Genomic DNA, 14316 nt, shown 5'->3' on the forward strand with positions numbered 1-14316 from the left:
TAGCCTGTTTCCCTAACCCACCTCTCTGCACAAATTCCAGTTGGATGAAAGGGACACTCCCATCACTTTATGTACTGATTGGAGAAAATGTGTCCCATCTGTCAACATGACTTAGCAATAATCACCTTGAATCTTGATGAAAGGTTTTAGCACCTGAGCTGTGATGACTGAACATGTGTCCTGCATTCCTATACCCACTATGTTAGACTCTGCCACCTTTTTGCAGTACCCTTGACCTGTTTCAAAAATGAATGTTAGCATTTCAAAATCAAACATTTTACTTTCGTGTATATAAAAATAATAATAAATGTGCACACCCATGAAATTCTCATGGTTTTGCCACTCAAGTTCCAATTTTGAGGTTTAGAATGTTACCAGAACTCCTCAATGGTTTAACATCGGTCTTTTATCCTATCATATATTAATGGTGAAGTGTCTTTGTTTCTGCCTGCATTTTATACATTCAGTTCCAGAGACATGTTCTAGTTTTGTACAAAATCTCTTTATTTCTGGCATAGTGGCTGAAGTTAGGTCTTCTATATTTAAGCCATTACTTTTCTTTAAAGGAAATACTGAAAAAACCACACATGCAAAACAGCTGTGGATGATTAACAAAAAAGGAAATAAGTGTAGCCATTCATGTCATATTCTGTTCTGAATAATCCCTACAAATTAAAGAAAATTGAGAGTATCAAAAAATACCAAACAAATTCATTGTTCCTTACTTAATGCACTATTAAAATTACTTGAAAAACAAATGACGTTAAACAAAACCCTTGTTTGTATGGGAGCCATACCTCAGCCTCTTAGGCCGAAAGAAACTTAGGGATAGATGTGTACAAGTGCTGCAGATTAATGTAACAGATGTTATTGCCTTGAAGCATTTGTAAAATTGTACATAAGCTAACACCACATTGAGGTACACGCTCCTCTGTGTGTGTGTGTGTGTGTGTACACACTGTGCATGCCATGGCAAGGATGTTGAATTTATGCATAAGTCCAAAGAACAACTGTAAGGTCAACATTTTCAAAGAAGGTGCCTAAACTTCAGTTCTTAAATTTAAGCACCTAAATAAGCGACCAAATTTTCAGAATGCTGAGTACCCAGCACCTCCCACTGAAATCAAATGAAGCTGCTGAGTACTCATCACTTTTGAAAATCAGACCACTTATTTAGGTGACTAAATGTGAACTTAAGAGCCTAATTTTAAGCATCTATTTTTGAAAGTCTTGGCCTAAGTGCCCTGTATCATCAAAAATAGCACGTGCTATGTGATGCACAATTACTTTAACAATAGAATTAACATAAGAGTGCTATGATACTAGTGCGAAGTATAATACTGCTACAACTATTACTAATTAAAACTTCAGGAGATTAAGTGTTCCATTCTTCTTCATTTCCTGCCTTGGTGCCAAATCTTAAACGCTGCTGAACAACTCCTGTGAGGTGTTCAACACCTCTATTCCCAGGAAATACTTAAGTACCACATAGATCAGGCCTTTTAAACAGTTGGGTAGTATTATTAAGAATGGAAAGTTGTGAACGTCTTTCATCCTAGAAAGGGATGCATTCCAGCAATGCACTAAGGGTCAGATTTGTAAAAGTATTTAGGCACCTAAAGATATAGATGGGGCTTTTGAAAATCCAACCAGGCACCTAGCTGATTCTTTAGGAATCTAAATCCCTTTAAAAATCTGGTCCTAAGTGATTTCTGTATATAGAGTTTGTAAAGTTCTTTGTGATCTTTCAGAACAGTAAGACATAGGGTAAAAATCCTATTCCCTTTACTTATACAAAACCAATGCCATTACTTGCACAATTTAGGGGGAGAGGATTTTGCCTTATTATAAATTAACACATGAAGTGACTTTTCCCAGAGGAATGTTTAAGTATCTTGCACACTACACAAATTTTTTAGAAGAGGTTTAACTGTTGGGGGGCGTTCATTCATTTTGAGTATTTTGCATATTTTAGGCACATTGGACTAAATTCATCACTAGCATACTTCACCTGAAGTCAACAGGAGTTTTATCTGATTTAGGAGTAGAGGATCAGCCAATGACCCCTTCAGAGCCCAAAAGCTGGTCAATATAACAGGCACCAAAACTAGACATGGCTTTTTTTTTTTTTTTTTTTAAAAGCCAGACTGTATTCCTACTGGAGTATTTCGCTTCTTGGACATACAATTCACACCTGTCTCAAAATTACAGAAGAATAAGTGTGGCCCATAGCCCTATAAATGTAAGATGAAATCAAACAAAACAAAAACAAATATCTATTATAGCAAGGAAACTCAAATGATGTGAAAATAATCTAAGAGTAATAGCAGTCTATTGTTTCTGTTGTTGATACAAACTGGCACACTGACAGATATACATGTACATGGAATAGAGAGAAACCAGAATCTGAAATTAAAGGCTGCCCCATATGATAACAACAATGTAGTGCAACTGTATAATCTAACAGAATATTAAAAATATTCATTTACACAAAAGTGACGAAACTTAAGGAAGTGCAGGAAATCATCATTTAGTCAAAGGATGGAGGAAGTGTTTGTATCACATATAATCTAAGGGCCAGATACTTACTCACATTCCCCCTCCCCTTAACATAAGTAGTTTATATGACTTATATGGTATTATATAAATGAGAAAGAATCATAATCCAAAACTCTAACACCACAACCCCACAAACCAACAGAAGCCTATATTTACTGATTAGCAAATAGGCTTTGTAATACAAGTGACTTCAATCATTTGTGGTCAATGGATTCACCTTGGTAACTGATAACAACTTCTATCCATCATGGCCCATATAGTCCAAATAAGCCAACTCTCCAGCCACTGGTAAATTAGTTCAGTCATTTATGCCCCAATAGAACACCTATGCAAATTCACAAAAATAAAGTAATCAACCAAGCTCTTCATTAAAAAAACCACAATATTAAGACGTTTAAGAAAAACACTATACTCTCAAACATTTTATTTGCAATACAATGGCCACCATTTACAAATAGTTATTAGAGAGTTCTGAAATACAACTGTATTTCCCTATATAGAGAATTATTATATATATAGAAATTAATTACAGCATCACTGATGCTGTGGTTGCTCTTAACTTATCAACAGCAAACTCTGAACACGTCTCCCTTTGAGTTTAACAAAAAGGAGACCAAAGAGTTATCTAAATATTAAAAGTATTTAATGCATGGTGAATAGAGTGTAAGAAGGCAAAGTGCACAGAAAAAAAAAGTAAGAAATATTTAGCCACCAATTTCTTGGACAAAAGACATATCCTAAACTTACATATGTATTATTTGGTTTATTTATGCACAGAGAAGGAACACGGTGGAATTTTATTTGATGGTTTTAGTGACAAGCCCTTCAAGCTCCACACTTGTGATTTATGATTTTACCATAGCTCCTCAGTGGCATTATGACCTGGTATTATATATGTGCTTATCTTATTATATATTAATAGTGGGATCATATTGTTTGTCCATGTATTTTATATTCAGTTCTGCATACAAATCCCAACTTTTCCATGAATACTATATACTTGACAAAGTATGATTTAGGTCAGCTATTATTTTATGCCATTACACACACACACACACACACACACACACACACACACACACACTCTTAAATGACATAAAAGCCTGAAGAAAGATTCCCCTTTATAGGCAATAAATGCAATGCTAGCTTTTATATAATGCTTTTCAGACATACATCTCAAAGCACTTTACCAAAAAAAATCAAAACCCACAAGTATCCTTATTCAGTGAGACCTTATTCAGTGAGACCCACTCAATCGATCAGGAAGTCGACTGAGTAAGTCCACCCCCTCAAGTAGCATAGCGCTGAGTCGACGGGAACAGCGCAGTGTGAACAGCACACAGAAGGGAAGCTGAGCAGTCGACGTCAGTTATGCAAACTACTCTGCATAGTTTGCGTAACTCCCATCAACTGCCGCCGAATCGCACGGTCAGTGTGAACCAGCCCATACTTGAGTATGTGGATTAATATCAAACAGCCCGAAGCTCCTTATCACAGTTATTTCTTCAATTGTGCTACACTGGGAAAATGTGTGATGTCTAATAGTTTCCATAGTAACACTTACATTTATGTGATGTGATGGGGTAATCCAGTGTTATATTAGAGCACTTTACCTTAGATTTTGCCCTTTTTTTTTCTTTGTAAAACATATTTGTTGCAAAAGCCAGAGTATGGTGCAAGGTCAGAATAGTGATTAAATCAAGGCCTGCTAAAGGGCTTGTTGTTTGCTTTTTAAAGGATTGTCCATGTCTTTGATATTTTGGATTTGTGCCTATTTTTATCATTTACATTTTTAAAATTCAAATAAATTTGGTAATGAGGAAAGGTATCAGTTAGGAGCTTTGGAGACTGAAAGCACATTTTTCTTCACAGAAGATATATGGGCAACAGCAGTGTGAGCATCTCCATTCCGGTGCTTAATTGCTGTTCTGCAGTAAACAGCTAAAGCTTTAAAGGAGTTCTGCCTTTAAGGCCCTTTCAATTCTCACCCTCTCTGACATATCCACATCAGAGCTGGCAATTTACCCACTAGAAACGGGACTCATATTCACCAAGTTGTTTCATACAGTCAACCAGAGATGGTAATGACTCAATTACTACCAAGCTGAGCCAGGTCTGAACTCTGACCTAAAAGCAAAATGCTCTATAGTCCACTACTAATCTCATGAGCCATCCAATCCTCTTTTGTTCCTTTGCTTCTATTTAATGCATTTTAAATAGAGGCAAGACAAGCTATGTATAGGTAGCTGTGAACCAAGGAGGCTCCCACCTTACGGATATGTGCATATCTGACACACAGGCATACACCTGATATATCTGATATTTGGGTTTTTTGGAGGGGTGCCCGCAGATTAAGATGTCGCCACATAAAAAGTTAGAACGTCTGTCTATATGCTCTATAGAGCTGATCAGAAAATGGGCTTTCCCCCTCCAGAAAAATTTTTGACTTTTCAGTGGCAAATTTTTCCAGTTTGGGGGTTTGATCTGTTGATGAAAAATCTAACATTTTCAATGAAAAAAAAAAGATACTTCATGAAAATATTAGTTTCACTGAAAATCCAGTTTTCCCATCAAACACAGTTGACAGAATATTTTCAACCAGCCTTAACACTATGTGGTTTATTAACATCTACTGAAATAAGTGGCCTAAGTTAACTTCAAAGAGTAGTTTATGGTTAGTAGTTAGTTGGTAATTTCAGGCATTCATTAGGTGTGTCCCAGCAATTTGACATTTGTAGTAGTCATAGGTGGGTCAAGCAAATTCCTCAAAACAACCATTTTTAGAGAAACAGCTGCGAATGCTATGGACTGGGCTGTCGCAAAGATGCACCATGCTAGGAAGAGCTCTGGGAGGCTTGATACCTATGATACAATACAATACTCCCTGGGGATCCAGGGAGCACAGAAAAAATGCCAATGCACCACCTCTCCAGAGGGTACAGTGCCCACTTCACTCTGCACCTGGCCCACTCTCTGTCTTGCATACCCATGCAATCCCTGTAGGAAAGACATTCTACATGTCCTCTCTTTCCATTACAAACCTGGGCAAGTGCCATGCACAGTCTCACTGATTAGCTTGTTTAAAAGTTAACTGGTATATAACCAAACACTCTGAAGGTAGAGTAGTGTATTCACAGTGTCAATCAGGACCATTGGCATTGCCAGTAGCAGATCCATCTAATCCAGTATCTGCCAGTGACCAGTACCAGATGCTTCAAAAGAAGTTGGAAGAAACCTTGTAATGGGCAATTATCTCCATGGAAGAGGTGGGTCCTTCCTAACTTCAGACAGGAAGTGATCAGTGTATATGCTCTGAAGCAAAAAGGATTATATACCTTATTTTTAATCCCATCAAATGTAATTGTGTAAATTACACAATGTAAATGTAACTCTTATTATTCGTATTTGAATCTTTTTATTACACTGCCATATACAACAGCAAGTAAAATGATCAGAGTCCAATCCACCTTATTCCAATCTCATGTTCTGCCATTTTAAATACTAATTGAGGAACTGAACGGGTTTGCCAAAGAGAACAGAGAAAAAGCAAACCATACTCAAGAACTTCTTACTAATTCTTAATAAGAAAATAGCTACTTACTACTTAAGATACAGCGTTAAACACAAGACATTGAGAAACAAATAGCATTTTATAACTGAAAACAAGACTAAAGGCATTGTTGTACAAATAAAAATTAAAATGTGTAACTTGTTAGATACAAAAAATAGTGCCTAGAAATTGCAGTGACTTTTAAATAGTCTGAAGCACAGATTAACATGTGGGAATTTACATCTTTTTTCTGGCAGACTGAAAAAAGAAAGAAAGAAAGAAAGAAAGAAAGAAAGAAAGAAAAATTTCCATCTTTCACATTAAGCCTACAGTCCAAAATAAATTGTATCTTCAAAGAGTTATTAGAAAAAATGGCTACTATTCATTTCATATTACTATGCAACAGCCTAAATTGGTTTTGGAATTTTGAAAAGCTTTCTGTTGGATGTTATCATTCCCGTCTGTCTTGTTGCACCCATCCCTAAGAAAAGTGAAACACACAGCAGCCACACATTTTGTAGCACATAAAGAGCTAAATACAGAGTGTGTAATATCCTCTTTTTTTTTTAAATCCCAAACCAACTGTAAACATAAAAAAAGAACGAACTAACTGTGGCTCCATTTCATGCATCCCTTAAAAAGAGGTAGGTCCATAAAGTGAAACTGACAGAGTCTTGCAGGATTAAGTACAGGGCTTTAAACTGAGGTTCTAAGGAAAAGCAGTTAGTAACTGCTTTGCTGCTATTTGGAATAACAGGTGATTGAATTCTTGGAATCTGCCTGAACTTGGTGTACTGTTCAGCTGACAACACAATAATTCTGCTCCCTGTGACTTTTAATACATGAGCAACTTATTTGGTATAAGTCATGGAAGTTAGAGATGAAAAAGATCTATTAGAACGCTGAGACCACTCCTTTTTTAGATGCAAGGACTGGGATATCCTAACTCTGCCCCATCCAGAGGAGAAGAAAAAGACATAATAGAGAAGAAAGATCCCAACACAGTTACTTGTCACGCCAAACACATAAAAACACATTTCAGTCCCTGTACTTCCTGGAGCTCAAAGTAGGGGACATAACATACCTGTGAATGTGTGCATATTCACAGGTTTATTATAGCAGCCTTTCCCCAGTGGCCCTGGGGCATACAGCTCTGAGGAAGCTTAAGTTTATTTGTCATCTTAGCTGGTATCTGTTCAGACCTCCTTTTCTAGCATTTGTGGTACATTTGTGCTCTCTTTGTGCACCCAAAAACAAAAATCAGGGGGACTCCTGCGTGTACCAGGAATGCAGAACTGGGGCCTGGCTAATTATTCTTTATCAGATGCTAGAAAACCAATCTGCACAAATGTAATAGTTACATCTTTAAAAAAAGGCGCACATCTCCCCCTGCCTTCAGAGTCCTCCACTGCCCTCCCTAACCTCTTCCACTGACTATTTTAGCTCCAAGATGTGAAGTAGGCTCTTGACTTACTACTGGATGAGGATTTTGCCTGCACAAGTAAGAAAGACCTGAGACAACTCAAACATAAAAGGATGGGACCAGAGGTGGCAGACAGTTATTTAACACATTCGACCTGTTTGAAATGCATGTTTAGAAGATAATTTGGATGTGCCTTTCCTAACTTTCCTTCAGAGATACATGAGCTGCTTTAACTGACCAGCTCCTAAGAACTGACTGTCAGTCCTAAGACATTTAGGAAGGCACTATAATAAGCAGTTTGTTAAAAGGTAGCTTTTGAATCTCATGGGTGAAGAAGTAGGTGATGCTGTCAATCACCTCCTAGCATTTTCTGTATCCTTTGTGCCTTCTGTGACTCCAATAGATTTAGCAGCAGAGGAGAAGACTGAAAAATATAAAGGGGAAACTCCAGACAAATGGAGCTAGCTACCCCTCTCTTGGGAATTTAGTTTTTCCTTTCATAGGAACCAGTATTTTCCAAAACACACATTTATTGTCATAAAATACAGCTAAGCTCTATGTGCACACCTGGCAAATCTTTCCTTCTACAAGCTCACATTTCAGTTTCTTTTATTAAACAGAAATCTCCAGGGTAACTCCATTTCCTGTAAGAATTTTTTTCTATAAGTCAAACCAGAGTTAAAAGTTTCACTTTACCTCATCTATTTTATTGCCACATTTTCCACTGATAAGGTTTGTAATAATTGTGCTATTTCCAACTGAAATGTAGAGGTTCTTCTTTAGGTAACCCCAACTTTATCATAAGCTACCTAATGCCACAAGAAAAATACACTAACTGTATCACATTTCCCAAGATGCTACATGATTGCTTTACTTTACAACTTTTTCTTATTTCCAGTAAAAAGCAACCCTCTTGTACAGCCAGGTTATGCCATATCATAGGTGGGGGGAGAAAAGAGGTAGGCAGCTCACTGTACGTCAAAGCAAGCTAGCAACCTAGCAACCATATATTAAAAGGTGTGTGTGTTCTTGTGAGTGTTTGTGTGCCAGGAATAACTAAAGCAGATATTATTCCATGTGTAATCCAAAAAATGTGAAAAGGGAAGGGGAGAAACTCCAGCTGCCAGTCTATTTTGGGGTCTTAAATTGTCTGTCAAAATCCACCTTAGCAAATTCAGAGCCTTAACACTTTCTGTCCCATTTTTCTCAAATTAAAAAAAAAAAAAAAAGGAAGGCTCATGATAATCTCTGTTTAGCCATGATCAGTCTCCTGGCTTGGGGGTTGAAGACGGCCTCAGAGAAGCTGTAAGCATGTTCACTGAGCTACTTTCCATCTAGTAATATGTAAATAGTGGAAGGACTCCCAAGCACCTTCAAGTGCTAAATCCTGGGGAAACTACAGAAGAAAACGTGATCCAGCGCGTTACTTACAAATTCACAAGATACATCTACATTTACCATGGCAAACAGAAGCATACGAGAGGCGCTCAAGGAGCGTGGACCTAGCCTCGGGAGGAATGAATTCTGCCAAGTTTTTTTTTTTTTCCCCTCTTCCTTCTTGGTGCCATGGAAGAAAAACAACAACTCACTTCGGCAAAGAACAACCAGCACCAGCAAATCTCCTGTCCCCCGCAGATGTTGCCCTAGGGGAGAGGCAGCTTTGGACCCACACCCGCGACACTGTCCCGCTCGGTAGTGACCTGCCCAGCGGACAGCGCGGGGGTGACTCTCCTGCCACCAGCCGCTGAAGGAGGAGCCGTCTGTAGCTGGGAAACCTCTCCTCACGTTACCCCGCACGGAGCCGCTCCGCTCACACGCAGCGGCGCAGAGCCTAAAGGCGACCCAACCGCAACACCGCCACGCGAGGAACGCTTCAGTGCACGCACACACCCCCTCCCCACGCGACCCTACAATAAACACGCACCAAAACCAAATAATTAAATCCTCGCCTTCATTCCCAGCTCCCTACGACGTCGTGTCCCGTCCCCCCACCCCGCTACCCCCGAGCCTTGGAGAGCTCCCCATGAACACCGGGGAAGAGGAAGAAGGGTTACCTTGGGTTTGACCCCGCAGTGGCAGCAGACGGTCCACAGGTACTTGAGGGTCCTCCAGAGCAGGATGATGAAGAGCCCCCCGAAGAAAGTGACCATGGACGAGGCGAGGAAAGCCCACCACATGCGCTGCCCGCGGCTGTCGCAGGGCACCTCCATGGACACCGGGATGATGAGCTCATCCATCTTGGGGCCGCTGGCCGGGGACGAGGACGAGTCCGTGTGGAGATTGCTGGCGCCGAGGCTGTTGCTCATTCTAATGCCGCCGCCGCCGCCGCCCGAGGCGTAGCTGCTGCTGCTGCCGCCGCCGCTGCCATTTGCCATGGCTAACAGCGAGCAGGGGCTGCGGGGAGCTCCGCCCGCCGCCAGCGCCCCCCACCGCAGCCCTCACCAGCCATGGCGCTGCCGCCCGCCGGGCCCTGGCCAGCGGCTCCCCGATGCCCTGCTGCTGCCGCCGCGGTGGCGAAGGGGGGAAAGGGCCCGGCTCCGCGCTGCCTCCAGACGCCCACCCCGCTGCCTCCTCCCCGCTGCGCGGCCCCCGCCCCACCCCCAAATCACAGCCCCCACCACCCCCGCCGGCTCCGGGGTCCCCAGAGCTGCGCCCCCCCTTTGCCCCTGCCCCAGCGGGTCTCTTTCAGCGCCTGCCTGGGCTCTTCCCGGCAGCGGTTGATCGGGAGCCGTCTTTAACTTCGTATTAATAATCACCCCCCTCCCCCCACCGCGCACACCCTCCTCCTCCAAGTCCAGCCCCTTCCTCGCCTCTGCCCCCTCTCCCCTGGCAGCCCGCAGCAGCCTCCCGGGGACGGAGCCTAGTTCATCCTCCGCTTGCCCATCTGTGCTCGTGCTGCTGCCGCTGCTGCCTCCTCTCCCATCCTTCAGGATCCTCCTCCAGGGCTGAGGCGGCGGCGGCTGCTCCCGCTCCCCCAGGCGCACGGCCACGCACCCAGCCTGCCGCCGGGCGGCTTCGCCCGCGCCTCCCTGGCCTCGTCCTCTTTTAGCCGCCCGCGGCGGGAAGACACGATTCCGCTGCCCCCGACCCCCCTCCGGGGGGCAGCTGGGCGCACGAAGGAGACCAACTGGGACTCAGCGGCGGCGGCGGCGGCTGGAGGGGAGGATGCTGCGCTCTGGCTGCAGTTTCCTCAGGGTCGCAGCGCGGCTCCGGCGCGTCTTCCCGGGAGCCTCCTCCTGCCGCGCGCCCCGGCTCGGGAGGGAAAAGCCGCGCGGCTGCTGGGGCTGGAGCGGGCTCGAGGCGGCGCGAGACACACACACACACACGGCCGCCCGCAGTGCACAGGTAGCAGCGGCGGCGAGGCAAGGCGAGGCGGAGCCACGCTCAGCCGGTGCGCCCGGCCAGCCCAACAAGTCCTCCTCGCCTGGCTGAGACCGTCGCCGCGCGCTCGTCCCCAGCCCAGCGGCAGGGCGCGGATCGCCTGAGCCAAGATGGGGATGGAGGGATGGGAGCGTGGGGAGGGGGGCGAACAAAATCCACCCCCCCTCAAAGCCAACGTGCTCTTGGCTGGTTTGGTGGCTGCCGTGACGTACCGGCTAACGCAGGGTGCCTGTCATGCCTCTTCGGCTCTGTGTCTCGCTCCCCCCCGCCCATCTGCCGAATGCGATTTATTTCCAGTACCGATGTTTTCCATCCTCTCTGTACAGCAGATCATAGTGACCAGAATACGAAATGCGGAGGAGGGGGGGGGGCGAGGGCAGAGAGAGAGAGAGAGACATACACACACAGAGGGCAGGAGTGGGCATCGGAGCTGCTGGAAGCTTGCTCCGGTGCCATTCATTCTATTTATTCCTCCATCTCCTTCCCTGGGAACTGCACGGCCAGTGCAATTAACCAGGCGCAACAAGATTTAAGAGGGAGGGCAGGGGCGTTAATCCTGCGGGGGCGGGAGGGGAGAGCAATGGTTTCTGCCCTGTTTAATCAAAATCGTAATTCGAAGCTGCGGGGTATTTTGGGTGGGAAGGGGGTGTATGTGGGGAGAAGGCGCAGAGAAGGGAGAGAAACAGAGCTCGCAGATGCTGGTGCCTGGTTGAGTTGCAGCAGCAGGTGCCGGAAGATACGAGGAGGATTTGCTGTTTCCAAAGCTCGCTGAAAAAACAATGAAATGAACATCGGAAAACTATGGTGTGTGTATATATATATATATCGCTATATCTTTCCCAGGTGTTACAAAAAAAAAAAAAAAAAGAGGGGAAAAAGTACTGTAAAAAACCACTAGAGACCGGGACCCCACACACCGTAAATTGCTGAATGTCCCAGGTGCTTCTATGAAATGTAATCTAACGACAGGAGCTGGAAAGAACTAGCAATAAAAAATCTGATCTGGGCCGCATGCCTTTTCTCGGCTCACCCTTGCAAAGAAGCTCAAGATTTTTTATAAATGGTTTTTAATCCCCCCCTCGACCTTTGCTCTGATACCCCTGTTGTCCGCACAACGTGCTAGGCAGAGCCTGCTGTCATCTCTCCCAGGGCAAAATGCCAAAGCGTGTGTGTGCATGACATTTCCCCCGCAGATCTGTTTATTGTTCGTGCATAGAGCCACCATTATAAAATAATCATTACTTAACCTTTGACAGTAACAGTGCCCGTGTCTGCATCTGTCACGGAGACTTTTTTTAAAAATCGAACATACCACATTTGAAGGCTGCATTAAGCTTTTGAAAAATACACTAGCGTGACCCCTGGAACATGGATCAATCTAGTTGCACTAAGTGTGCAAATGTATTGTTGTAGTTTGCTCCTGTGCATCTCGCATATTTCACCCCCGAGATGGCTTCTTCTCGGGCTGAGAACTTCCTTCTGTATGGAGGAGACGTCGTCACGGTAAATACTGAGGTCTTCGTATATTCGGATATACTACACACCTGGCGCCGTAGGAAACGGGCTCACGGCCAGATATTTAACACCTGGGAACTAGAGGATTGGCAACGGATTGCTGTGACAAGGAAGGAGGAGGATGCTGGCTGGTGGAAAGTGGGTCAGGTTGTGAAGAGCTCTCCCCTGCTGCACACATCCGCAGATTATGCTGGTGACATTGGCCTCGCGCCCCGTCCGGCCCCTGCATTTGTTACCAATTATTGACTGCTCACAGCTGTTTAAAAACTCACGGCGGGAGGGGGGATAGGCCAGGAAATGCTGCAAAAATGTAATTATTAAATAACCGCACCCTCAATCTGGGACTGGAACCCTGCTGGTAGTTCATTTACCACAGGTCTGTGGGTTGCAGATGGAGAACTTCCTTAAAAGGTGTTATACGTAGATAGGAATCCCTGTACCCATCAGCAAAAAGCAGCCACGTCAGGGGTAGAACACAGATGGGTATATAACAGTGCACAGCCACTCCTCTCTACGTGATTTGCTGAGGTGTTAATGGAAACTGGAGGGAGAGGATTCCCAGTGACGGTCCTGAACACTGGAATTTGCTATGAGTGCTAGCCTGACAGTCAGAATGTTGTCAGGCATTGTATAGGGCCGCTCTCTTTTTCCTGACTTTTGTCTGAGAGGGGGCAGGGAATTTATTTTGCTGGGAGGAAGAAGAGTGTAGCTTTGACTGCTATTCCGTGAGCTTTCTCAACTATGACACATGCAAGTGTTTTATAAAGTGTGTTTTATGAATTTAAAAGAAAATATATTTTAAAAAGTTACCCAGGTATTTGTGTCCCCCACTCCTTACAGTGGTGCATGAGAGCTTTACACATTGTATACAGGATCCTTGTAGATGAAAGCTGCTATGGAAATGTATCAGGTATACATGTAATTATGTGTAACATATGACCATATACAGCAGGTACTTGTAAAGTAGTCTTTCCAAGCAGCAGTTCCCAGACGTACAAAGTATCCTCTTTTCAAAAGGCTGAATTTAACAGGCACTAAAACCTAATTACATTTGATTTTTAAAATAATTTCCTTAGCCTGTTCACACCACTTTTGCATTTCTTTATATGAATATTCTAGCATACATTTTAGGCTTCTGCTAGTGAAATATTCATATTACATAACTAAGGAAACAATACACAGGGAACTGTAAATTTTAATTTCATACTTAATATCCAATTTAAAATCTTTCCTGCTGTTCAGTTACATAAAGTCACAATTCTGCAAAGACATATGCACATACTTAACTTCACACTTTGTTTATACCAACTGATTTCAAATGATGTGACTTAGAGTAAATGGCAAATTTTGAATATTTGCTTTGAATTCTTCATAAATGATCAGTGACCAAGAACTACTGGATGAAGAAACTTGTAAGTATTGCAAACTATGAATAAATCAGATAATCTTGCAGTTGGTTCATTGATTTGTGAATGTACAGAAATAAAATTTGTAATTAATTATTCATCAAACTGCCCAGTTTTAGATCAAGAAAAGCCACTTCTTTTGATACTTTTTTTTTTTTTTTAATATAAACAGTTTAGAAACAGAAGCTGCAAGCTTAATTGACTATGTTAACAACTGTATTTGCAGTTGCATTCAAAAACAAACAAGATATTTAAGGCTACATTTCCTGGAGTCATCTATTCACAGTAAACAAACGTATACATAAAGTTCCTTTACTTAGTATTGCAAAAAGAGCTGAAAAAGTGTTTACATAACTGCTAGTGTTTACACATCTCTAATAAATACTGTATTTTATTTTACTCTGTCTATGGCTACCAGGTAATAAGATCTGTGACACGATCCTGACAGGGTGATATAAATCAGGATGGTCTGGTTTCAGAAA

General features: G+C 43.0%; 1 protein-coding gene across 2 annotated transcripts in view; it reads right to left on the reverse strand.

Moving 5' to 3' along the window:
• Positions 1 to 10151, reverse strand: part of KCNMA1 (potassium calcium-activated channel subfamily M alpha 1) — a 708266-nt gene extending 698115 nt beyond the window's left edge. For both annotated transcript variants that reach the window (XM_067539508.1, XM_067539518.1), the window contains exon 1: positions 9587 to 10151. In XM_067539508.1, coding sequence (XP_067395609.1) covers positions 9587 to 9907 — 321 coding nt within the window. In that variant the 5' untranslated portion in view covers positions 9908 to 10151. The remainder of the gene's footprint in view (positions 1 to 9586) is intronic.
• Positions 10152 to 14316: the final 4165 nt, after the last annotated feature.

Source organism: Emydura macquarii, unplaced genomic scaffold (genome assembly GCF_026122565.2).
Source record: "Emydura macquarii macquarii isolate MOO-44397 ecotype Brisbane River unplaced genomic scaffold, CSIRO-AGI_Emac_v2 contig_67, whole genome shotgun sequence".
Taxonomy (NCBI): domain Eukaryota; kingdom Metazoa; phylum Chordata; order Testudines; family Chelidae; genus Emydura; species Emydura macquarii.